The sequence below is a fragment of the Heliconius melpomene genome, chromosome 17 (assembly GCF_056956725.1).
Source record: "Heliconius melpomene rosina isolate 202511_hmr_F chromosome 17, ASM5695672v1, whole genome shotgun sequence".
NCBI lineage: Eukaryota > Metazoa > Arthropoda > Insecta > Lepidoptera > Nymphalidae > Heliconius > Heliconius melpomene.
Window position 1 is genome coordinate 5,065,584 of NC_140405.1, and position 27,415 is coordinate 5,092,998.

The 27,415-nt window shown below is 35.0% G+C and overlaps 4 protein-coding genes across 5 annotated transcripts; 2 read left to right on the forward strand and 2 right to left on the reverse strand.

The window, feature by feature from the left end:
- The first annotated feature begins 585 nt into the window (after nt 1–585).
- On the forward strand, nt 586–4,648 carry aop (ETS variant transcription factor anterior open). Its single transcript, XM_085200082.1, has 5 exons — nt 586–852; nt 1,759–2,035; nt 2,148–2,702; nt 2,816–3,065; nt 3,146–4,648. Exons 2-5 carry the CDS (start codon nt 1,768–1,770, stop codon nt 3,483–3,485), a joined length of 1,413 nt encoding a protein of 470 aa, XP_085056208.1. The 5' UTR covers nt 586–852; nt 1,759–1,767; the 3' UTR covers nt 3,486–4,648.
- Nucleotides 4,312–8,598, reverse strand: mtSSB (mitochondrial single stranded DNA-binding protein). Its single transcript, XM_085200083.1, has 3 exons — nt 8,327–8,598; nt 8,095–8,179; nt 4,312–7,940 (listed from the first exon to the last, which is right to left on the reverse strand). Exons 1-3 carry the CDS (start codon nt 8,342–8,344, stop codon nt 7,603–7,605), a joined length of 441 nt encoding a protein of 146 aa, XP_085056209.1. The 5' UTR covers nt 8,345–8,598; the 3' UTR covers nt 4,312–7,602.
- A 748-nt stretch (nt 8,599–9,346) lies between these two features.
- Nucleotides 9,347–14,931, forward strand: Capr (Cell cycle associated protein caprin family member). Its single transcript, XM_085201260.1, has 4 exons — nt 9,347–9,581; nt 10,116–10,298; nt 11,452–11,618; nt 12,890–14,931. Exons 1-4 carry the CDS (start codon nt 9,459–9,461, stop codon nt 14,175–14,177), a joined length of 1,761 nt encoding a protein of 586 aa, XP_085057386.1. The 5' UTR covers nt 9,347–9,458; the 3' UTR covers nt 14,178–14,931.
- A 2,391-nt stretch (nt 14,932–17,322) lies between these two features.
- Nucleotides 17,323–27,359, reverse strand: LOC146529957 (uncharacterized). 2 transcript variants are annotated; one of them, XM_085201257.1, is made up of 8 exons: nt 27,023–27,359; nt 23,316–26,738; nt 22,103–22,260; nt 21,175–21,312; nt 20,327–20,573; nt 19,901–20,184; nt 19,449–19,631; nt 17,323–18,903 (listed from the first exon to the last, which is right to left on the reverse strand). In XM_085201257.1, the coding sequence occupies exons 2-8, from the start codon at nt 26,566–26,568 to the stop codon at nt 18,817–18,819; spliced, it is 4,350 nt and encodes a 1,449-aa protein (XP_085057383.1). In that variant the 5' UTR covers nt 26,569–26,738; nt 27,023–27,359; the 3' UTR covers nt 17,323–18,816. The 2 variants fall into 2 exon arrangements, with proteins under 2 accessions (XP_085057383.1, XP_085057385.1); XM_085201259.1 differs by lacking the exon at nt 27,023–27,359 and having other exon boundaries at nt 23,316–23,999; nt 25,713–26,735.
- Between the last annotated feature and the right edge of the window lie 56 nt (nt 27,360–27,415).

Genomic DNA, 27,415 nt, shown 5'->3' on the forward strand with positions numbered 1-27,415 from the left:
CTTATTGTCTCATAGTGTACCTACCAGGAAACTCAAAGCAAAAGCCAGCCATTTTCCAGTGTGAAATTGAAAATTTCAATAAATATTTAGTAATGTAGACATATCGATGATTTGCCATCGTCTAGCATTAACCGTATAAAAAGCATTAAAGTTAAATACTATATTAAAAATTTCACGTGTGCGTTCTTTACACCACCATCTTTGACCTAACTCTATCGATGCCTATAAGAATTTGTCGTTACTACAGTATTAAACAAGGAAACATTATAATATTATTAAAAACTAGCACGCTGACGTAATCTTACTACACAGCACTTCCGCATGCCCTAGGAATGTTGTTTCCCATATAATAAAATAATACGATCTTTAAACTACTGTGCTACTAACTTATTACTTATCCTTTAAAATTATTAATGTTTGCACAAACAACGACTCCGAACGCATTTAAAAAATAGGACTCAACTCAAACGGGTTCCCAAAGTTTTATCTCATTCTCCGCTATATGATATGAAGCGAGGCGACGCGGGGGCGGTGCGCGGAGTGAGGGTGCGAGGGGGCACGGCTGGCGAGCGTCCGTCCGCCCGCGCCGCCACCGCATCGTCAGTCCGCGTCGGAGAGTAGCCCGCGACGCTTGTCTGTGAGCTCGATCCCTCAGATACGCTGCTGGTTTACGGCGTGCCGTAACACGACACGTTTGGAGGGACCTGCTGCTACGTGTGTGCCTGGTGCTCTGTGAACATCGGATACTGTGCTTCTAGTGCTGTGACAATGCAAATGTGCTGATATATCAAATTAACATAATCACCTTAAAGGATTTTTGACGACACAGCCAGTTCCGGATCAGCTCAGCCGGTGAGTAGCGGTGCTTATCGCGAGTGGCAAGCCGCGCTATCTTGTACTCACGCATTTCCGACCCCGCCCGATAACACCAGCGTTGACTGCTGCCAACACAATCCCAATTTACAAATGTTATATGAAATTAATTTCATAATTTTAAATTATAAATAGGGTGGTCAAACAACTGTCAGCGTCAATTTATTTTGTTCCAATACTCACAGAATCCCATATAATCGTGCATAATACCGTCAGTGCACGTGCACCCTTTTGTTTGGATGACGAGCGATCTTCCCCTATTTAATACGACAGTAAATAGTTCCCCTAACAGCATTTAACCTATGACAAAAAATCTTACAAACAGGTGACTTTAATGGTGAATAGACAAAATAATAAAAATTACATATATTCAAATACCATTTTTGTTTTTCAAAAAATTTACATGTATGTATATTATTAACATTATTCTAATGTTGCCTTGCAAGTGCAATATATTAGAATTCTTTAATACTCCACCATTTTACCATGAAAATATCGTTTTGCATTTTTAATTTTTTTTCAAACTGAATTTTATAATTTTTTATTTACAAATTAAGACAAATTATAAACTCTTTAAAAAAAAATGTATAAAATATACATATCTGAAGAATATTACAAAAAAGAAAATGATACAGATATAACGTCAAGATTGTCATAATTCTATTCACGTAATCTATAACAAAACGATAAGAGATAAGAATGTGTACAAGTTGACTAAACGTACAACATACTGTGTATACAATGTAAAAGAGCGCCACCTGTTGCTCAGTAGATGACGTATAAACAATAGTTGCATTAAATAATGTTATTTATTTTTGAAATTTTTCTATCAAATAACAAGCTCCAATACTCGTATTAATAAAAATATTAAATCTATTGTTACAGATTATCACCATGAAAGTTGTCAGCCTTCAATTGCCATCGGGACCTAGTATGGAGCGGTTACCGTTACCATTTAGTCCGACGGAACTATTATGGCGATACCCTTTGCCTTGGGCACCACCTCCACCTTCACCTTTGGGTGATACTAAAGCACAGCTGCCAGCTGGTCTACCACCAGAACCTAGATTATGGACTCGTGAAGACGTTGCCATTTTTTTGAAATGGTGTGAAAGGGAATTTGATTTGCCCAATTTTGATATGGATCTTTTCCAAATGAATGGTAAGAAAGAATTCCATGTGAAGAAGAAAGAATTCCATGTGATTTTTACTATTATCAAACAATTAAACTAACAAGTCTTAAATTCAAACAATAATGTAACTTTTTTTTATAGGTAAAGCTCTGTGTCTTTTGACGAAAACTGATTTAGGGGAGCGTTGCCCCGGTGCTGGAGATGTCTTACATAACGTTCTTCAAATGTTGGTACGAGATGCTGCGTTACTCGGAAGAGTGCCTTCATCTCCTGTAACACCAACTGCGCGCGCTGCACCATACCCACCGTCACCACATTCTCATCCACCGACCCCAACTTGGGCAGTAGACGGATTTCATCATTTTCACAGTGCTGCCGCAGCAGCAGCGGCGCAACCCAACTCCGTCACTTTAAGTCCTGCTCCCTCAGTTGACAGTTCTGGAAGTCCTCAAAGAGGAGATACTATGACTTACGCGCCTGCTTATGCACAACCAGTTCCTGTAACTACTCAAGCTGCTAGTTCCGGAAGTAATCATTCTGACTCGGATGAGGAAGCTCAGTTCTCAGCTCCCCGATCGCCAAAAGAAACACCTTTGACAAGTCCAGCGCCACAAACGCATGTTGTACCTCAACATTCACACTATCGCACTCAACATCGCGAGTTCTTCCCTAATGATATGCCAGAGTCTAACACAAGTAAGCAATAAATATATAAATGTGAATTTGAAAAAATATAAAAAATAAAAACAAGTACATTTAAAATAACATGGAAATATGTGTGTGTGAATAACTTATTTTTTTCATTTTAGATGGTAGACTTTTGTGGGACTTCCTGCAGCAACTTCTTAATGACCCCACACAAAGATACACAAACTATATAGCATGGAAAAATAGAGAAACAGGAGTTTTCAAAATTGTTGACCCTGCTGGACTTGCTAAACTGTGGGGAATTCAGAAGAATCACCTATCAATGAACTATGATAAGATGTCTCGTGCTCTGCGATATTACTATCGAGTGAATATTCTTCGTAAAGTACAAGGCGAGCGCCACTGTTACCAGTAAGTGTTTCTGATTCATTACTCTTATTAACTCTTTACTGTAGTAACTTCATTGTATTTACAAATATATTTTATTACAGATTTTTGAGGAACCCTACAGAACTGAAAAATATTAAAAACATATCGTTATTAAGACAACAAATGAGCCCAACACGTGTGCCTCAACAACAGGCAGTTAAAACTGAAATGAAAGAGGAACGTTGTGAAGACGATAACGTGGATGAAGATATGCCGACAGACTTAAGTATGACGGCATCTGAACCCTGGCGTAAGCGCGCGCGGTCCGACCCCGCCCCCGTGCCCCACGACAAACACCGCATCAGTGCGCTCATCGGCGACAGTATGATGCTCAAACGTGAATCGGAGTATAATAATGAACATTATGCTCTAAATTTGAAAAGTGAAAAATGTGAACAATGACTGAGAATGTGAGAAGCTGGACACTAATTGTGCGATGTGCTTTAATTTTAAATCGTGTCGACTCCAGCCATTGTAGCTCTAGTCAAATTTCTCTCAGATATTTCAGTCTTCCTCTAAAGAAAAAAAAATAATTCAAACTGTCCAAAGTTTCTATACTCTGAGAGTATTTTGACGTCTACTTTTAATGGTTTTGGGAGTTAAACAGGGTATGGACCTAATAAGATGCCTTTGTGCCAAGTGATTATTATTAAATAGTGTCAATTAAATAAGTAGTTAGAAAAGGGGCAAGAGTTTATTTGTGTTAAAATAATAGAGACTATTTTTAATATTTTGTGCAATGGACCATAAGTGACTATTGACTGAAACTTTGCAATTGCATTGTTGAAAATGTTGCCAAAATCAACTACCGTACTGCACGATCGTGCAGATCGCGCTAAAATTGCATTTTTGTTAATTTAATTACTTATATGTATGTTTATATATATTTTTTGCTACATAGTTGAAAGTTTAAGAGTTAACAAAGAATATCACACGAAATATCGTCTTCCATTGATTTATTGGCATACATTTTAATTGTAGCATGTGAAATAACTTTTAAAAAAGCTACCACAATTTTATTGCAATTATGTATCGGACAATTGGCAATCATAATTCATTAAGATAATCTATGTACAGGAAGAAAGGTTCTAAAAGTATTTTAAATTATATAAATATTAAAAAGACAATAATGTATCTTACCTAAACAATGCCTTGAATACAATCTAAAAATCCGCTGTGATAAAAGTATAAGTGGTAGTCTTGTAGAATATGCTAGGTCTTTTACTCAATGATTTCCAGCTACAATTTTCTGTGATCTCTTATAACAATATAGATAAATAATATCATAGAGAATAAAAAATATTGTGTTTGTAAATAATAACTAAGTGTAAGTTAGGCTAAGTGAACCAAAAGAGTGTATGTATGATTATTGATTTGTCAAACAAAATGTGGAGCTTTATCAAAGTACCTAGGTATCAATAAGAATTATAACAACTGGGTTTGTATTTTTACAATAATTTCTATCGGCATCTGCCAATTTCCAACTTCTACACAATAAAAATAAATATAATCTAAAATATTGTGTAGGATTATAACTTAAAATAAATGAAAGTAATGTTATTGTATTTCGTGTATCATTTAACCCTTTAAATAAATACTATGTAGCCTATAAACTATTCATACCTATATTATAAATTCGAAAGTAACTTTGTCTGTCTGTCTGTTTTTTACGCAATCAGGGAAAATCCGCTAATTCAATTGTGATAAAAAACTCGTATAGAGATACTTGAGGATCTCGGGATGAACATAGGAAACTGTTTTTCTCATATTTGTAATATTGTAGCAATTTATTTCGCTATGTTAATAACAACCGTTGCTAAGCAACGGCTTGCAAATTTGTTGTTTTAAGAAAACGTGACCCAAAATGAGCTTGCTTAACGCATACATGACGCGCGCCGACTCAACCTTATGATACAAAAATTTTTTTACAAAAAATTGTCCCTTAAATATTGTTTAAAAAAGTCGGCGATGGTCTATGTTTATGTCTATTATATATTAATTTTCAGTTATCTCTACCGATCTTATTTACTTAATATATCGTAATTTTAAACATTTGGGATTTTATTTGATATTGTTCGCGAAAAATTATCCTATTTAATATAGAAAAATGTTTAATTAGAGTAGGGATCTATGTACGCGCGCACGGAATTTTTAGGTACTATTTCTTATATTAAGAATATCCTTTCGTTACTTTTACTTCTTTTTTTTTGTTCATTTCAATTACTCAGATATCTTTTCTAATAATAATCTCCACTTATTATTCTTTTTTAGCGTATTTTAAATATTTAGGCTTATATTTTTTTTACTAATTCTATTGAAAACTGAAAATAATTTCATAAATATATTTAATAAATATTCGTATAGTTCAAGCGGGCGTAGCCGCGACCGGGTCCGCTAGTAATATTTAAATTGCCACTCTGCCTGTAATGAGAGATTTAGATAAATTGAAATTTAAAATATGTAAGTTTATCTAAATTTTCATAATTCTACCAGTGAGTGCAATGTGTTAATAATTTTTGATTTCCTCGCTCTGATAAGACATAATTTAGTTGAGGTTGAGTTTAACCACTCGACACGCAGTGTCTCCGATTTATGTGTAAAGCGGAAAACTGAATGTCTGGCCATTAAGTTTTGACTATCTTACTTGCGAAGCTATAAAAAGTATTCACAAGACAGGTATGCAATGCAGGCATGACTCTTTTAAATTGATTTACATCTATATATATAGAAAGGTCACTCACTCATCATGAAATCTCGGAAACTACAAGTGCTACAACTAGAAATCTGAAATTTTGCATAGGAGTTATTTATAGGACGTAGGTGCTCGCTTAAACGGGAATTTGCGATATTCGACTCCTAAGGGGATAAAATGGGGGTTGAAAGTTGCAATGTCGTCGATTTTTATGAAATTTGAAATTTAGATTCTTAAAAATATATTTTTGGATACGTGTTTCATGGTTTATTAGGATTCACTCTCTAACTAAACTGACAATATTTTCATAAATATATTTAATAAATGTTCGTATAGTTCAAGCGGGCGAAGCCGCCCAAGTCATCTAGTTTTTATAAATTCCAATTCTTTTGGTATCAAAAGGTTTTGGTTTCTCCTTAAACAAACTAACTGACGTGACGGTAAACAGTAATATGACAATCTATGAATCCATCTATCACTTTCTTATATCTACTCATTATGAAATATTAAATGTTCAGGCGGATTTTAACTCAGTTTTTCTCTAAAAAGACTGATATAATCAATATTATATAGAATATTAACGGGAGAAGCAAAATGTCATTCCACCCATATATTTTAGTTTAATTGAATTGAATTCTTGGTATATGACCATATATTTTATGTGGTTCATAATTACCGTCAGTTTAATAAAATATAATCGGATTGTCAGTAGTCGTACTCATTGATTTTAATTTCGGTCAATAATTCCGAAATTAAATATCACTGATATGCTATGCATTTAAGCGATTAAAAAAAACCCAAACAATATAGAACATTTATAGTGACATCTGTTTTCAATATAAGAACCATGATTGGGCTACACATTTTTGTACATAATGGTTCATAATAATAGATGGCAGCACTAGGATAATTCTTAATTTTATATTCTCAACGAATAAAATAGAGGCCGTCGTGCCGCGAAGCGTAAACTGTAAATGCAACGGTTGTGGTTTGATTCTCACTGTGGGTATGAAATATTTAATATTTTCATTTCCGTTCTCTAGTAACGGGGCAAAGCGCGGCGTTGAGCTCCGCCACTCAACACGCAATACCTCGAGAATTCTGCGGTAACTGGTGAACGGTATTTTAATGGCAATGGAGTGTATGAAAACTAGGTTCCCTCTAACTACCGTGCTGTGTGGGATACAGTGAATCTAAAAAAAATACGATGCCATCAGCATACGATGTCACCATTCCCTGGAATTAATTATATTAATTTCTCCGGTTTCTTTATGAAGTGTAAAATAAAACTCTTGCAGCCCCTGTATTCAAACCAAGCAATGTTGAAAATGATATTGTAAGCCAATTCTCTTCACCCCTCAAAACCATGACAGTTCGAGAGATTAGCAAAACTATAAGTCTCCAGGAATTGACATGATTACGAAAGAAATATTGGAAGAACTTCCAAAGAATGTAATAGTTTACTGGATTACTCTTTTCATTGGAATATTGAGGGTTCAATATTCCAATCGCTGTCGGAAAACAGCTATGGAAAGTATCCATTATAATTATAGTTCATAAAGTAGGTAAACCACCACATACTAGCAAGCTGCTAGGGACCAATTAGCCTTAGAGCAGATAATTTATTCCCCCCCAAGTGTGAATCAAACCCACAACCATGGTGCTTACAGTGCTGTATCATCTTATGAAATTGCCAATACTATATTATTACCACAACATTAAAAAGACAATTTGGATAAGTAGTAAAAGAAAGCAAAATAATAGTATCAATTATATGTACTACAGTTCTTACATACTAATTACAAAGACAAATTCTAAAATACTTGACTATGCCCCTTGTGGCTGACTTTGAAAAAATATAATATCATCTGCTATTACTGTTGAAGCTGTTCTTACTTGACCATCATCTAGTTTTACTTCTCCATATGATAGCTTTCCTGTTACATAGACTCTTTGGCCTTTTTTAAGATATTTATATACTGTATCTCTAAGTCCTGGACGAAAAACACTAACTCTATGCCAATCTGTTCTTTGCAAAATATCACCTGATTCATATTTGTAACTAAAGTGTGTTGCTAATGGAAAGTTAATAACTGGATGTTCTTCAGATCCACGTTTTTGCGGATCAGCGCCGACTCTCCCCAGCAAAGTAACTTGATTAATTGCTGGAAATAAGAAAAATATAAAATGTTGTTATATATTCATATATTTATATAATTTTAATGAAATATTCATTGTATATACATAAAAAATATTTTAAAAATATAAGTTATCTAAATCTATATTATTCAACGATCTTATTTTGTTAGTTCAACTTACTTTTTTCAGTATTTTGCGATTCATGGCTTACTGGAGTCGTATGAAAGTTTTGCGCTAAAGTTAGTCGTCTAGCTGACGTTGCAACCTAAGAAAAAGTTAAATAAAATACATTTCAAATACAAAAGTGTATCTTTTGTATTTTATTAAGTAAAACATTACGTACATAAAGTAAAAATAGTTATCCGGCTTCGAATAGCTAATATAGGTTATAAAATAACTTCTAAACACTTACCCGTAAAATCTTCTGCATAGTAGAAAATAAACTTCAACAATAAATGATATTAAGAGTTATTATTAGCAAATAAATTATATTTGAAGTTAAATGCCCTAAACAGATATATATTAATAATCTTTGTTTATTAAATTAAACAGTAAACACTATTCGTATTCGTTATTGCAATTTGCAACACACAATTATTCACAAATATGAAATTATCAGATAATCAGATACAGTGTTACCAACTCGAATTTTTAAATATGCTGTGCTAGACCATATCTAAAGTCTAATCTACACTCTCTAGAAGAAAATACGAGGCAACGCGATGTGTCAAATGTCAATAGTGTCAAATGCTGCAGAGTAAAAGAAAGGATTTTTTTAATGTAATATGAAAAAAACAACGTAACTGGTTGTGGGTTCGATGCTCACTCGTGATAATAAAATATTTAATATTTTCATTTCTTCTGGTCTCGAGGAAAAGCGCGGCATTGAGTTCGGCCACTCAACACGCAATGCTTCCACAATTGCTTCGGCGGAAAATATAGACTTTGTTTTTTAAGTAATAGTCGCAAGATATTATAATATTGTTAGGCGACAGACCTAGTGGCCATTTGAATAAACCACTTAAACATAAATCTTTATCTTATGTCAAAACTCACAATAAAATTGTATCTACAGCTTTACTGATGTGGATTTTTTAAAAACGTATGTACAAAATTTTTGTGATATATCATGTAACTATCAAAAGCATTATTTTTGTTACAGTCCTGTATATTTAATATGAATTTTATTTATAAATAAAAAAATTATATACTCGAAATTTCTTTTGATTTTGTACTAAAATCGAATAAAAAATCAGTAATACCTTAATATTTTTATAGAATTATTATTTTCTATTTTATTAAAAAATATATAATATTAAATATCTGAGGCCGATTAGTAAATAAATTTCAATGATATGATTTCAAATAACACAACTACAAGTGTACCAACATTAAACTAAATGCTGCGCGTCTTTCTTGTTCATTCGTTGACAGCTGCTGTTTTATAGTATCTATGTAGTTATATATAGATATAACTATAGATTTTACCTTTATTCAACTACTACCACCATACCCAATCCAGAAGAAGTTGTTGCCTGTGAAGGATGCCTTCAGCTGCGAATGCGAAGTCTGAAAAACCAGCTTCTTCGGAAGCTGTTGATAATTCACCAATACGTCAGATTATAACTATTATTGAGCACAAAATTCGGAACTTGGAGAAAAGGAAGGTGAGTACATCACATCGCAATGTTCACGGCATCAACAAATATTTTCAATGTTTTCTTTGTCTGCAACTTTTGTTTGTAGACGATTTTGTTTAGATCTAAGTGATTTAAACTTGTGTGTTACAAAAAATTATGTTAGAAACAGTTTTTAGCATCATTTAAATTGTAAGTAAATAATGATGCGGTATTCCGTTGACGCCATTTTTGTACATGTGCTTCAATAATTCTACCATCAAACCGCGACGCCCATTCTTGTCACTTTTAAAATATTAAGAATTTAAATTCGAAAATTATTAACCTTTGTTTAAAATAATAAGTGTGCACTATTTAGTAATTGATTTAGAAGTGCATACTTCGGTTTGTTGACTACGAAGTATGCAAACATGTAGATAGCTTGAACTTAAGATAACATCATTAAGAAAAATATCAACTAATAGCTACTTACGTTTCAATCTAAAATGAAATTAAGCATTTGATGTGATATGTGTAAAAAAAATTACAAATCACTATTGGAAGTGTAAATAATTCGTTTTACAGAGCAAGCTCACCTCATATCGCGACTTACAAAAAGCAGGGAAAGAACTTAACAGTGATCAGAAAGTTGCTGTAGCTAAGTATGATGAAGTGGCTCAAACTTTAGAATTTGCCAGAGATCTGTCAAAACAAGTGACTATAATAGCTACTGCTGCTGAACGTGAAGCTAAGAAACAAGCTAAAAAGGTTAGAGTATATTATTTAAATATATAGCAATGTATAATTTTCATACTCTAAAATCTAAGTATTATGTTCAATGCTTGAAGTATGAGGTATTATTATAGTTTGCTGAAAGGTCCATCTGTCTGTCAATGAAATTGTTAATTCAATCCTAGAACCTACTTTAAATAGTAGAACCATTTCAAATTTTGTGTTAGCAGAGTGTTAAGGTGTATTCTAAACTCCTACTATAAACCTACTCATGAGGGATGTAGAAGCAAAAGTATTTCAGTCCAAAAAGATTTTTTTTTAACTGAGCATTCTAAAACATTTTTTCATTTTGGTTAATATTATTTGAGTAGCATATTCCAATAAAAGTACCAATATCTGATTATGGTATAAATAATTACTTATTATGACAGCAGAAATTTGCAATTTACTCTGTTTAGGTATTTTGTGCCTGAAGTGCTCCTCACCCTGCAACTCTATTAAAATACAGCAATCTAAGAAAAAAATGTATACATTCTTTGATTGAAAAATTTGTTTTTTAGGCAAAATTTTGTAGGAAATATTTCATTAATAGAGATCTATTTCTTTGTACTTAATTGTGTGCCAGTTATTAATACATATATATGAAGTTTTTCTAGCTTTGTACAGACAAATCGTACATAATAATAAATACCTAACATAATTTTAAAAGTTTATAGTTATCAATTGTAAATTCAAATATTTCTAAACTTAATAAAGGTTAATATTAAAGATATCAAATTTAGAAGACAAAAAGATATAGAATCTGATTAAACACTCTGTTTAATGATTTTGGTAGAAGTTCTGTTGTAATTTGTAATTTGCAATGTTGAGTTACACCACTCAAAACTAAAATCTTTATTTTCTGTAAAACAATCATATAATATATTGTAATTATTATATGTATATTTTTCAACATTTACAACAGTTTTTCAAAATCTGCCATCATGCCTATTGTAATGTTTGTATGCTACAATCTCGAAAAGGACTGTATGACATCACAGAAGTTTAAGAGCACAAAAAATATATAGTCTTGAATTTTTTCAGCAGAAATATTGACCTAAAAGCTTACAGACCCGATCCCACTGTGTCGCGATGGCTGGTTTTATTTTCTTTCTTTATTATAAAAAAATATATATTGACATAATTTCAGGATGCATGGGTGCGTTATTCAGTGGAAACTAATAAAATACGCGAGGTTCTTCTTATTCTGGATTGTTTAGTGCAAATGGGTAATAATGAGGCCAGAGAGGATTTTCTTAACGGTTCCAATGGTGCAGCTAAGTTGACTGAGGAAGACTTGAAGATTTTGGATAATCTGTAAGTTACATACAATTTGTATTTTATTTATTATTTTTAATATATTTTAAAAGACAGATAGTGTAGACATAGCAGTGCAAAATCTGACTGTAAAAAAGATTGTTATATATATAGGGATTATTTTTTTCCTTAATGTTCTTATTTATTTAGTTTTTATATGATGTTTTTGTTCTTATGTAATTACATAAGAACAAATATACCATCTATTTATATTTTTCTATTATACTGTATACTAGCGGCCCGCTCGTGGTTTCACCCACATGAACTATGTTATTATTAACTTATATCTCCATGACTACATCCTAGTGACGTCTAAGAAAAATTTGAGACTCCTAGCATTTGTAGTAACGAAGTTTCATACAAACTTTCGACCCCAAAAACAACCCCTTAGAAGTCGAATATTGCAAATTCCCCTCTTAGCGAGCACCTATGTCCTATAAGTAACTCCTATGACAAGTTTGAGATTCCTAGCACATGTAGTTTCTAAGATTTTGTGATGAGTGAGTGACCTTTCGATTTTATATATATAGATAACTAAAAACATTTTCATTAAAGCAATTTTTGATTAGAGATCGTCCAAATAAAACATTTTAATTGAATTTGTTCGGCATTTTATGTACATGTCAGATGTCAATACATTTTTTTGGACTAAACTTGCACATTTTTTTAATAAGCAACCCATTAATTTTTGGATAAAGTAATAGTTCTAAGAACAAACATTTCAAAAATGTTGATTTGAGGCAAACTCGTTTCCTTTTCGTATTGCAGGATCAATTCTCAAAAAACACGTTTTTTGAGTGATTGAATTATTAAAATGTGCATTTTAATATTAAAATATGATATAATTATTATTAATAATTAATCCTTTATAATTATAGACATTTCCTATCATCATAGCTATATATCATAGTTGATTTCAATGTAATTTGAATTAATATATTTTTTTCTAATGTTGATATTACAACTTAAGTTTAAACTATATTTGTATCAGTACAACTACAACGATTATTGTCAATGAAATATGTGTATGGTCTGACTCACAATGATCATTTGTTGTGTCCATAACACCTTTGATATGAGACATTGCCTGCCATAGTGAAACTCAACCCTGTGCTTTGTCAAATTACAATAGTGAGAAAATGGAATAATTAATTCCCCTAAGTGGGAATCAAACCTACAACCATCTCATTTAAAGCTAGATGCTATCACACTGTAACATATAGTAATTAATACAATAAAATAATACTATAAAATATCAAATCTACTTTCAGATATCCAGAAGTTACCCCAAAACATGAGGTTAATGAAGAAGGACAGGCTGGGTTCCATACACACACAATTAAAGCTGCCGAACACTTATATGCCATTATTGATGGAAAACCAAAAGAAGTTTTGGGAACAACTTACACTCATATCAAAGAAATTGTGAATACAGTATATGAATGTGGTTACTTTGACAAGTCTGCAGATATAGTAGTACCAGAACCTGAAGAGTGTCAGCCTGTGCAGGAGGAGGTGGAGCAGGCCCAGGTGGAAGTGGAGGAGCTGGAGCTGGAGCCGGTCGCGCCCGTGTACGCGCCGCCCGTCGCGATGCCAGCGCCACCTGCGCCCGCCGTCGTGCCGGCGCCCGGCTACCCGCTCCGCCCCCTACCCCCCATCACCCTTCAGGAAGTCGAACACGCATACTTTTCACAGCAGTATCCTCAGCAGCGACCTATTTCGGAAGTAATTGGGTCACAAAACTTCTTCTTTCTTCAGGAGTCTGAAATCGACAGCCCGGTCGGAACTCCTCAACCCCCTATTCTGAACCAGACCTCGCCACCGGGACCCATCCCCACACAAACTTTCACAAATCAACATTACGTTCAAATACCGGGAGGTCGAGTCCCCGAACCGGGTATCATCCCCATGCCGCCGCAGCCGCACTTCGCTCCTCACCCCGAGCACGCCTATCTCCCGGCACCCCCCATGCCTCACCCGCCGCACCTACACCCCGCTCACAATCCTCAGCCGCACCTAGTTATCCCAGTGGAGCCTACTCCCTCTCCGTCGGAGGAACACAAGGAAGTGATTCCCGTGGAAGATAGAATTGAAGAAGATTCAAAGGAGAGCAGGAGCCCTGAGCGGGACGACGACCGCAAAGCTCAAGGTCAGGGTGACGGGCAGAACAGATACAGAAGGTACCGCGGAGGTGGCGGTGGCGGCGGCAGGGGATCCTCCAACGGCTTTCGAGGCCGCGGGTCCTTCCAGAACAGGCAGAACAACGATGGCTACCACCCCAGGCACAACAATGATTACCAGAACAGGTCGAAGGAAGGTTACCAGGGCCGGCAGTACGACGGATACCAGAACAGGCACAAGGACGGCTACCAGGCGCGGGGCGGCGACGCGTACTACGGCAACGGCGACGCCGGCGACGCGCACCACGAGAACGGTGGACACAACTACCAAGGATACAAAGGCCGCGGCCGGGGAGCGCGCGGAGGCCCTCGGGGCGCTCCGCGGCCGCCCCGCGCGCACCCCCACCAGTACAACCGCAGGCCCGACAACGTCGAGTAGTAGGCTACGACCCGACATCTGACGGACTAAATCATTCGTGGAAGGCAAATTTCACCGGCAACAACGCGCTGTGGTAACAACAAAACAAGAGATTATGGTATATAAAAATAATTTAAAAAAATAATAAAAAAAAAGTAAAATAATAAAACGTGAAACTGAATAAAAAATAAGTTACTTGAATTTAGATGTATGATATATGCGATTATTGTAAGTTACGTTAATTCTAGATTCTTGTATAGTATTTCGTCACGCGACTGAGCAGTGACCGCGGTACCTCGTGCGTGCCTCGTCCTCGATATAATTAAGTACAGGAGATGCACACAAAGAAAACGCCCTCGCTGAGATCTTATCTAAATCTCATATGAATATGGTCCATTTGAAATACAAATTATATGTGTTAAATGCATGATTTTGTTTCTTTTGCGGTAACTTTTTTTAATTGTGTAATTTGTTATTGCTTTAATCTTATTGACTTCTTAAAATGTTGAACAATTTTTATTATATGTATCTACAAATTGTTATAGTCCTTCGCTGGATCCTGTAATTTATATAATTTTGCTACTCCACTAATCTATTTTTTAATATTTTTAATCATTTTATGTCTGCGACTAAAAAGCTCGTACAAATGTTAGCATTTTGTTGCTCTTAAAGTATGTCATTGTTAATAATTCCAACACTTCCGTTTTATTTTATTTTATCTTACATCGTTCTCAACAGAGGCTGTGTGCAAACAAATTAAAGTATTCTATGATTACATCTTGTTTAATTACTTAATGAAGCTTCTATCTATCAAAATTAAAAATATATATTAAAAATCTGTTTAATTATTATTATACAACTATTCATTAGACAAAATAAAAAGAACTAGTAAATTCTTCAATGATTGAATTTCCTTAATGCGTGAATTAGTTTTTTGTTTCTGAATACTCTAGCAAATATAGCTCGATTATAAGCCGTGTGCATAATATTCTATATGTGGAGTTCGACGTCACTTTGTCTTCGGATCTTCACTCTAAATTCATTGTTGCACACTAAATTCACAGTTTTACAATTTAAATTCATACTATTCCCTTTAAATTCATACTTTTCACTAATTCGTACTTTAAAAAAAAATATTAATTTTAACAAAATATAGTAATATATATAGTATTTATCACAAATAATTTAAGATTCATAAAACAAACATGTATATTTTTTTATAGTTTCATGCTGTATCCGCACACAGCAGACTAGGAATGTCGACGTATCGATATTTATTAAAATATCAATATCTGGAAGACCTAGATAGCTAGAAAGTAGGGATATACTTTAACAAGATTTTGCGTTTTTAAAATTATAGTGTATTTAGCTAAATATGTACAAATAGTAATTTCTACACAAAATGTTCAAAAATCTCAACAAAAATGAAAGTATATTTATCAGTTCTCTTTATTAACGGTGTATAAGCTATTAATAGGTTAATATTTCTACTGCCACATGTCATGACCCAATTATTCTGCTCCCTACACAGTTACTTTGTTTCTGTTCGTTTTTTATTCAACTTTCGATATTGGATATTTTTGTATCGATATATTGGCTAAAATTATATATTAAAAGTATCGATATTTTTTCCCAAGCATATAGACAATCAATATTATTTTTCTTAAGTTTGTGTGTTTTGTTAATAGTTCAATATTAAAGATATTTGTAGTGCAATGGAATTTAATCAATCAAATCATTTAAAGATAAGAAGTTCTTAATTGTTTCAAATGCTATATATTTTTGTATACAATATTTTTTTAAAGCAGTTTTCGTATGCTTTTTAAGATTTAAGTTACTGAAATTAAAGGCAAAATGTGAAATTGAGTAAAAAGTATGAATTTGAGAAATTGGCGAATTTGGAGTGTTATATTGGAGTAACAAAATGTTAATTTGATGTGCAAAAAAACGAAAAAACCTATTGATTTGTATATAGGCGCAAAAAATGAGACTTACGTCTCTACTACTCTATTGAGTCTACATCTACTCTACATAAGATATACTACTGAGCACCGATAGTATAATAGTAGTATAAGTTGCTCTATTATTCTTTAACTGTATTAAAGTCGAGTCGTGGCCGCCCTGAAGTGAAATGAAGATGGCTGCGAAAATTTGATTTTAAGATTATTTTCTTCCCGAGTGAACAATGTAAAAATTCAGAAAGCCTAACTACAGGCGACCACGACGTTTATATTTAAATCATGCGGTAATTCGTATTGGCAAAAAGAAATGAAAAGTATTATTTTTGGGGGTTGGTTTTGGTATATCTACAAAACGGAGTAAAAGGAGTAAAACTAAAGGATAGGTATTCTTAGCATTAGAAAAAGTACCTAAAGTTTTCGGTGCGTGCGTACATAGATATCGACTCGACTAAACATTTCTCTATACTAAAAAGGATAATATTTGCGAGCAATATCAAATAAAATAAGAAGAGAACCAAAGTGTAGTTCAAATTAATTATAAACAGCAAATAATTACATAAAAATTAACAATACTTCGAAAATGTATGAAAATTTATAAAATCGTCAACGTTATCTACCCGTTCGCATCGGTCATACTATGCCGCCCGAAGGCTAGATCATTTCGAATCAGTGACATCTCCTTAATTATTTATTAGAATGTTATACAGTAAACTATAATTTCAATCTAGATGAAATGCTACATTTATTTTCATAAGGATGAATATCTAAATGACGCGGTAACGGTCGCGTAGTGACGGTTGTTATTAAGATGGCACAATAAATTGCATGCCCAATTAGAAAGTATTTTAATATATTAGTATATATGTGTAATGTAATGTTATATAGCCTATAGCACTTCTGAAGAATGCAGCTTTCATACAAAACAAAAACAAAGTAAAACGGACCAGTAGTATAATAATAGTCCTGCTCTTTGTGAGTTTGTCTGCAGGATCTCGAGTCGAACGAACGAACGAGTCTTTAATTTACTAATTTAAATTTAAATTAAATTAATATTAGATTAAAATTAAATCAAGAAGTATAGATAAGCCAAAATAATTTTATTTTAGGACTATGGTCTTTGCTCGCAAGCATAACTTTGCTTATTAAGTATAAGAAATCAAATCTAAAAAAAAAGTTTTAGAGGTTCCTTGAGAAATAAAAAAAAGTTTCATAAAATTGCCATTTATTAGGATGTTAAAAAATTCAAAACAAGTCGCGGGTTCTGCCTAAATAGAAAAAAATAAATAAAGTTCCTTTTATTTTATACGACAGAACTTGATATTTTACAACTATAGTCTATGGATGTGTATAAACTACGTATTTATCGGCGTATCGTTAAACCTACACAACCCAATGTAATTATACAAAATATCTTCTAATAGTGTACTTAGTTCAAAAAGTAGAAATATAATATCGCCATTTTTGTTCATTTATAAATTAGGGCAATAAAACTTAAATCTAAACATCACTTTTAATCATTTTTTTGAAGGCCGCTTTAGGAATGTTGTTTATATTATAGTTGCCTATTTAAGTCATAAAGTGCTCATCATATGATGGTCTGTCAGTGTAATTATACTATTTTAAAGGAAGGTCGATCGAAGCAAGAAATAATATACCGTTTATTATGCAAAATATTTAATTTCTTGTAAAAATGACCGCCTAACTGAAGGTATTTACAAAAAAATGTTTTTTTTTATTTAAGACAAAATGAAAAGTTAACACGAAAATAATTCAATCATATTTCTTTTATAAATTTGAAAGTAAGAGTGTTAAGTTTTTTTTTATTAAAAGTAAATAAATGTTTGTTCCCAATGGGCATTGCACATTATGACAATTTATCTAAATTATTTACAGATGCATAATTATGGGATTATTTTCTAGCAAATATTGTTATTTTACATATTGCGAAATACGTATTTTACAAAGGCCGTACAATAAAGGAGAGACTCTTGGCCTTTGGACGTTATAAATCACCACATCTCACATTTTCACGATTTGTACTTCACAATTTATTAATATATTTCTACATTGTAATCAAAAAGAAAAACCCAACAATAATCTTGTAATGATGTAAGCTAATTGCTGGAATAATGTCATTACAAAAGATAATATTTTAGTATTGAGAATTATATTAACAAATTGTGTTTTCCGAAACCCAATCGCACGTAAAAATAAACTAAAATATAAAATCACAAACCATACAGTAAACCCGTCGGCACTACCTTGGTATACAATTTTTGCGTCATTGATAAGCAAAAATGGCACCAGTCCTAACAATAAACAACTGATACTAAGTAACAGCCAAAAAAATTCGACGATTATTGTGAATAAAAAGAAAATTAATACATTAATAAACTAATATGTGATGTCTGTTCGCTATTCACTATTATAAACACGTTCGCGCCCAAAGTTTCCAATGTAATGTTCAAAGCTAAAAATTAATTTCACACGAATGTAAGATTGCCAAAGGCTGTCAACGAATCTCAAAATCAAATAATATCTCAAAAGCAAACAAAGCCCTGCCACGAACGAGTATTAAAAAATACTTAAATTTTACATGTGTAATAACAATACAAAAAAATACATAGATACACATATTTCACAGGTATAAAATGTAAATAAAACGTAAGTCCTTGTGTTTGTCTCCTTGGTTACGCATGTTATATCATCTGTCGTGACATCGCGTGGCGCACCTTGCGCTCCCACGACTCGGCCTCCGCCCACGACTGCCGCACGTCGCGGAACAACTGTAATAACATAACATATAACAGAAAAGGCAGAGGGAACAGTTTAAAAACAATCCATCATCAATTATCCGCCCAATTTTCGAGATATTGGCATGATGAGTGGCGGAATTCAACGCCGCACTTCGTCTTGCTAGAACGGGGAAATAAAAATAATTCATTCTCCTGTGGACAGTGACAGACGCCACTAATATAATTAATATAAATTTCTTTATATATTTAATCTAACTGTAGTTTTTCAATCTGGATTGATATTTTGAGAACTTTATTTAAAAATGAATATGTGATCTGTGACGACGTTGACGTCTTGTCTTGTCTTGTTTAGCGTTGACAAACAACAGAGACTTTTTGTATAACAATTCAGTACAAAATAACAAAAGACATTTACACCCAATACACTCTGATCTTTATAAAATAATGTTTATGACGTGATTTAATTTAGTAATGTTTTGAGTAATGTTTAGATTTTAAATTAATTCACTTTTCATTTTACCGACGTGTTATTTATATATCAAAAACGAACACAAATTAAATAAATTAAAGCACACCTGTGATATCCAGACTTCGTCGGCAAGCAGCTCATTGAGAATAACAGTTGTATCTTTACTGGGGTTTTGCATTCTCTTCTCGGCTACTCTTTTACTACACTCTGCGTACATGAGGTATTTTTGATGTGATATTCTTGAAAATAACTGCACTCGACCACAACACGTGCTGCACACGAGGAATTCCTGAAAACAGTGTTTATACCTAACTTAATAAATGTAAGCGCGGGTGATGAGATCTACCTCAACGCTTAATGTCCCACATTTGACTGAAAAAAGGAATGTTTTGACTTTTGGTTTTCTCAGCGTACTCTACTATATGTTAGACACTATTAATACTCCGGGAAAGAATTATTTTCATTTTTTCACTCTGGTAAAGAGATAAATTGCGGTCTTAACTCTGTTCCCTCTGTATAAAGCGAAATAAATAACAAATTTGCAACTAAAACAAATACCTTCTCATAAGCAAGCCTCGCATCCGGCTGGACTGGCTCCAACGTGGCCGGGTTGTAGGGCTGTCCGTACAGTAGGAGACGCGCGCTGGCCGGTCGCATGCAGGCGCGGCAAAGCCCTGCGCCCGCCGCCACGCTGAGGCCGGGCCACGTGGCCGCGGCGGCGTCGAGGGCACGCGCGTCCCCGCCGCCCCCACCGGCACCCCCGCCCGCGCCCCACGATACGCGTGCGCGCATCGCCTCCGTTACTTCGTCCACCGTCTTCACATTGGACAAGAAGTAGTCGTCTGGAAATTGTTTATACTATTAGGTACATATCGCAACCAGCGAACTCCATCTGCGTGAAATTTATAAGGTATTCAGGCGGAATGCAAAGAACTCATTGTCAGTTAAAGACATCTATTTTAAAATTAACAATGTTAATGATACCTTGTTCTTGAAATATTTCCGTTAAGAAATTAGGATCCAATGCGTGAGATATTAATGTCTGTATATATACTTCAAAATTTTCTTGATACATTTGTGTCTCCAGCATTCGCTTTTCCATAAAACTACCGTCGTCTAGTGATAAATCGTTTCTTACTAATTCTACTATCGTTTCTAGGTGTGATTGTGACCGAACTTTAACTTGTACTTGGCTGTAAAGTTTTTTATTTTGTGGGTTCCACGCTGCATACTGAAACATTGAAAGTTAAATAAAATAAAATGCGTCATTTAATCACTTTAGACCGTCGTAGCGTAGCGGCACATGCTCTGATTGCAAATGTCGCAGGTGTGGGTTCAATTCCCGTTTGGGGAAGTGAATTGCTTTCATTTTCTCGCTCTGATAACAACACAAAACGCGCCATTTAACCACTCAACACTAAATATCTTAAGAATTTGATGATACATGAGGAATAGACTCTAAATACTATGTTCTTTAAACTAAGGTCTACCCATCCTGTTATACAGTGTATACAGTGATTGCAGCCTTGACCAACAGCAAAACTCTTGATAACTGAATAAAGTAAGGCAAATAAAAAAGGTTATATTTATAAAAGATATATAGTATAAATTATTTTGAATTGTAAAAGTATTTTTAGATACTATAAATAATAATTTTTATATTTTTTCTATTTCTATAGAATTGAATAAGAAATTAATATAAAAACTTAGTTCACTTTATGTTGTAGTTACAGAAAACAGATATATTTTTTGTTGTGTTCATTGTTTATTAAATTTATTGTAATAAATATTTAGATAAAGTATAAAATATTTTAAGTTTTTATTATACTTACTGTAGATATGTTTCGGTATAGGACTTTTCCGTTTTCCTCAAAGGGCTCATATTTTTGCAGTAAAGTTTTCCCGTCAACTCTCCATATCGCAGGCCACATCTCGTTCAGTTCACTTTTTATCGCAACGAATTCCCCCGACTTAAAATATAAACACAATAATAATTAATGATCACTGAAGTTATCATGACGCAGCAACGAAGCATTTCATTGTAATCGCGGCGGTTTTGGGTTCGATTCTCACTGGCGAATGAAATATTTATATCTTTTCGCTCTGATACCTAGAAAATGTGTGGCGTTGAGTTTCACTATTCATTATGCAATGTTCCGAAATTTGGGCGGAAAGTGAGAGAGGGAGTATCTTAATACCAGGTTCCCTCTGCCCATCCTGCTGCTGATATACATTCCATGTAAAAACACAGGTGAAGCTAAAATTTATTAAGTTTGATCAAATTAACATAATAACCACATACATTTCTACACAATGCCTTAAGAGGTAATTTGCATTATTTTTATTCACATAAAATAAATTTTAAAATATTTTAAAATAAAAATTCGCCATGCGTCATTTTCTTACGTCATTGATATAATTAAACAGAGAATTAACTATGGACGAGGCAAAGTAACGATCATTCGTATATATCATAATATTATTATTATAGTGGTATATAGATACAGAAGAAAATATAATGTAGAGTTTGATTTCCACTCGGAAAAATGGTTTTTTTTTTTATATTTTCATTTCCTCATTGTGGTAATACGTCGTTGAGTTCCATCACTCAATACGCAATTTCGGCAAAATTGGCCGAAAAATGGGGAATGGGGTGCCTTAATAGTGTTAAGATTGGTTGGTTGGTTAAGAGTGGTTCCCCCTGCGTACTTTGCTTTATGAGTGATGCAGCAAGAATCTAAAAACACAATAAGTGAGCACCTGGTATGGCATTTCTTCTATTTGAGGTCGGTTATTGTCCATATGTCCCGTGTTTGACATCTGCTGGTGTGACTTAATATGATGCAGTTTCCTATTTGAGTTGGAATCTTCTGCAGAACCGTACGGACTATAAGCCAATGCATTCGTTAATGCGGCCACTAAAATATTAATGATAATTATAATTAACAACACAGTTGTATTCAGAAACATTATAAAGAAAAAATAAACTTTACCTTTTGAAGTAATACACCATTTGAATATTTTGTTATTCTTTTTTTAACATGAACTATAAAAGGTAGGAACGGTCAGGGAAAGGGATAGCCAACGGCTTTCACCATCATCATAACATGTACATTTAAGTTGATTTCTTTAAAACATAAGTAATAGCAAAATTGGCTGCAACACAATTACATTACAATATGAGCATATAAGATGAACATGTTACTACGTGGCGAAGTGAGGGGTGCTACCAGGAGTAATTACAAACTAAAATTATTTAACACATATCAGTAATATACTCGCGTTTATTTTATGTCTTTTCCTATTATACAAAAGTATTTACATAAAATATTGAGAATTGTGCATAAACAAATAACAATTAAATAGAAATACAAAAACTTATGTTCAGGGCATGGCCTCCTAATACATTACTCGCACTAGTTTATAGCTGTCAATGTATTATGCAATTCATCGTCTCCTTATAATATAAAATCACTTTCGGCTAACATCAAAATATATGAATACACTATCATAAGTACCAACTAAATTCAATACTGTAAATACAATACATCATTAGGTATGTACAACTGACACCACTGGTATCGATCCCATAAAAAAATATACCACAATTTTGGAATTATTAATGGTAGCACCCCTTCAATAGCGAGTATGACAAGAGTCACAAAACTACAATTTACAATAACATGGCACTAATAATGTGTCATCAACAATAACGTCGGTGAAATCTTGTTACAGGCTAACCCTAAAATATCGACTTCTACTAAGATAGGTACATCACATTTTCATTGCAGACATTATTTACAGAGGATAATCATAGATTTCATCTAATAAAAATTTACATATCACAGTTAAAATGTAACAAGTTTTCACTACCGCCTCTGGGGCCGGCTCGCTCCTGTCATACAAGCTTCAGGGCTAGCTCTTCACCATCGCGCTCTACTTCTCAAGTGGAAATCTAGTAAATTGAACGCACCTTCTTCGGGCTGGTGTTGGTAATAGTACTGCTGCTGCGGCGCGGGCTGCAGCGTGGCCGCGGGCGGAGGCGCGGGCGCGCGCGGCTTTTTGGGCGCGGCGGGCGCGGGCGCCGGCTTGGCGGGCACGCCCCCCGCGCGCGCCTTCTTGCCCTTGTCGGGCGCGGGCGCGGGCGGCGCAGGCGCGCTAGGCACGTTCAGCACGGGCTTGAGGCGGCGCTCCTCCTCCGCCTCGTAGGCCTCCTCCGCGCCCTCGTACTTCCGCTTGCGCTCCTTGCCCAGGCCGTAGTAGCGCGGGTCGTCCAACAGGCTCGCGCCAGCGTTGCTCAGCGGCATGGCGCTCAGCGAGTTGTTGGCGGACATCGCGCCGTTGGCGCTCTGAGGGTTGGGCGTCGCCTCGCAGTTTTTGTGTTCGTTAGGCGTGAACGCTTTGTTGTTTGCGGTGGTGTTCGTGTTGGTCCTCGACCACGTGGACTTCCTGGCGCCTCTTCCAGCTGGCGGTGGAGATGTGTCTCTTTCGCCTTGTAAAAATTTTAAATACGAAGCCATAAAGCCAGAGCCGGGACCCGTGACCGGGACGTTAAACTTTTTTTCCATAATTTTTGAAGTAGCGTCTTGTGAAGTGCTGTTTATGTTCTGCTGCTGGGAAGAGGGTGCTACCGTCGATGCAGTATTTGCTCGTTGTTCTGCAAGGAAACCAAGTTCTTCTTCTATATTAGGTACTACCACCTTAGGCTGTTCCTCTTCACGAGTTTCTGGTGTGGAAAAAGATGACGAGGAAGCCGAAGGTGGTGTCTCGCTAAACGAAGACAACGGTGTTAACTCCACGGAAGATTGGAAATCGGGATGAGGACCTAGGTGGAAGGGTGGGAAGTAAGTCAGTGCGTGTCCGTGTTGCATCGCAAGTGCTTGATGTTGATTAGCGAAATTTGTAGCGTGTAAAGTTGCTTGAGATCCGAAAGCAGACGTGCCAGGAAACATTTTCGGAGGTGGCGGAGGAAGATTCCACCTCTCGAAATCGAAATAACCATTTTGTTGTTGATTACTTGTCGAGCTATGGGCGGGGGGAGGAATTCTATTAGCTAAATAATCTGCCATAACGGCAGTTGAAATTTCATTCATGTTAGAGTGGGGAATTTTTTCTGTGCTTTTCCGTCTGGATATAGATTTAGTAGCAGTTATAGTAGAAGCTGGAGATTGACTTTTGGCAGATTTTACCTCCTGTAATTGACAGCTTTGCTGTAAATTTTGTAAATTTTTTACAATACTCATGGGATCCCCACGACAACTAGACAGATCTTGTAAAGCTACATTATTGCCATCAATATAATTGTGTTGATGTTTGTCAGACAAACTTAAAGTCCTATCAGTAGAGTTTTGAGATTGTGAAGTAGATTTTTCATTGTGAGTATTACTTTCAGTTAAACTATTATTATAATTACTACTACCATTACTACTAAATTTTCTGTTAGATTGTCTTTCATTTTCCCAACAATTTTGACTTGAATTTTGACTACGCTCATACCTATTGTCACTGTATGATTTGCTTTGTTCGATGCCCAATGCTCTTGTTATAACACTGGGATAGGCCACTTGACTGTTTTGCGAGGGGGGTCGCGAAATTGATGCATCTAATGGTGATCGTGGAGCAGTATTATTTACTTTACTATAGTGGTGGTCTCCATGCTGCTGTGGAGAATTTAAAGAATTCATAGGACTATGATACATAGGATATGCAGGACTAGAACCATGTCCCAGAGGAGAAGTTTGAGGTGCTGTTTGTAAAGGGCTTTGCCTTCTGGCTACAACCACACTGCAATCTGGGCCATTTTGAGAACTACTACTGGAATAACCTGTATCTGTACTAGAACTACTTTTTGCTCGAACATGATATTCAGATTCTACATTGTTACCGCTTTGATAATGCCTAAAACTTGAAGACTGAGATGATGAATATTGAGAATTATTAATTCTGCTAGATTTAGAAGAACTACTACTGCTGCCACTATAATTGAGTCTACCAGGGGCATCCATAATGGAATAACTTATAGGTGATGACTGAGGTTGAAGTTTATCATTTGCTTCACAGCTCTTTCTTTGCTCACTACCTAACTCTGGATAAATCTTACTTTGTGCTTTTGTCTGAATTTGAGGTGGCTTAGATGTAGGGGAAACAAATCCACTACTGTTGACAGTAGGTGTTCGAGATGTCTTTTCACTACTAGAGCTTTTAGGAGATTGAGAATTATAAATAGAAGGTGAAGGTCTTGTGGAAGATGTAGAGGATGATCGGAAATCTTTACTAGGTGTTGTGGAAGAGGAAGTCACTGATGGAGTTGACACAATACACGATTGCTGAGAGTGAGCAGTGTTACTTGCAGGACTTGAATATGACTTACTTCCAGCATAGTCCTGCTGTGATGACAGTTGACCACTTTTTGAACCACTTGTACTGTATGAATTATCAGTCTGATTTCCAAAATTTGAAGGAGATTGAAAAAATGTTGAAGATGATGTTGAGGAGGCCGGTTGTTTTGATGAAGTTGCTGGTGAACCTGACCTATTTGTTTGTTTACTACTTGATATTTGAGAATTAAGATGATTGTTAAGTGTTTGTGCAGCAGCAAAGTGAGCATTAAAATTTTCATATGTTGCTGATGCTTTGGTTGTGGCAGGACTTGGTGATGAGGGCACAACACTTTCATGAGGTAGAATGCCAAACGGACTAGGTAATTGGTTATTTCCTTGCCAATTTATACCACTTGTACCACCAGGTGTTGAAGGTTGATCAAAAAATGATGATCCTTGTGCAGCTAACGTTTGATGTGAGTAATTTTCTCTTAAAGAAGATATTTCTGTTTCTACAGAAGATTGTTTAGATGCAACAGCTGCTTGCGCTTGTGCTATTACTTGACGGTGTTGTGCTTGAAGGGATGAACTATAATGTGCTGGTTTTGGATTTGCATGATGAAATAATGGTGAGAACACTGCATCATATCCCACTGCAGGTGGGGAGAGGAATCCACCCGGGTTAAAGGGAGAAGCAGTTGACGATCCTAATTGGCCTGCTAATGATGCTGTAGTGTGAGCAGCTTGAAGAAGTAATTGGCTCGTTGTTGAAGGCACCGATTGACTTCCTAGCCCGGTACTGCCACTGGTTAGATGGTGATGAAAGTCCCCACTTGCAGCACCCGCTTGTACCCCTGCTAACCGATTGTACGAAGCATATGCTGACCATGGTCCTACTGGATCCATTACCACCTCCGTGTTGCTTTGTTTTGTGATAATTTACGTAAGTTGTCAACAGAAGTCCACACTTTCATCCATAGTTTTATATACACGTGATATATATTTAGTACCACTAAATTGGAGCACTTGAAACCATTCTTAATATATTAATAACTCCATACATGCGGATAGTACTCCTGAAAACAAAAAAACATAAGCATTATACTTTATCATAAATTTTAGTCTTATTGGAGATCATTTTTAAATTTAAACGAATTATTTGTATACTTTAAATACTAATTATAATATTTATAGCTTTAAAAACACAATTTAAACAGGGTAATTTACTTTTAATACAAACATGAAGTAAAATAAAAATAATGCGCCGCTCCGACATAATAGCGTCAATGTGTTTGAACAATACAAAAGTTAGACTCTGGAATCTGTTTTACAGTACATGCATTATTGGAACTGAACATACCATTGCATTAATTTGGAATAACCATTTATCAATGTGGTTTCAGAGGACGCTCACAAGACAGATAACATCATAAATATGGCCTCGACTCTTCGAGTGCTGGTTGCGACGGGTTTTGTCTATTGTGAAATTAACGACCACAAAAATATATTTGGAATCACATACAACTGATCACTTTATAATGCACACTAAATAATAAATCTTTATTTCCTTGTTTGGTTTTAATATTGTTTTAAGGGAACAATTACTTTATTTACAAGTTGAAATACGACAACGTTTCGCCTTTCACATTAATCGCCGCCATCTTACATGTCGAATGTCGAACGAACGACCGCACAACAAGCGGTGGCCAGCGCCATCTGTAATTTGTTTTAATAACATTTATTAAATATAATC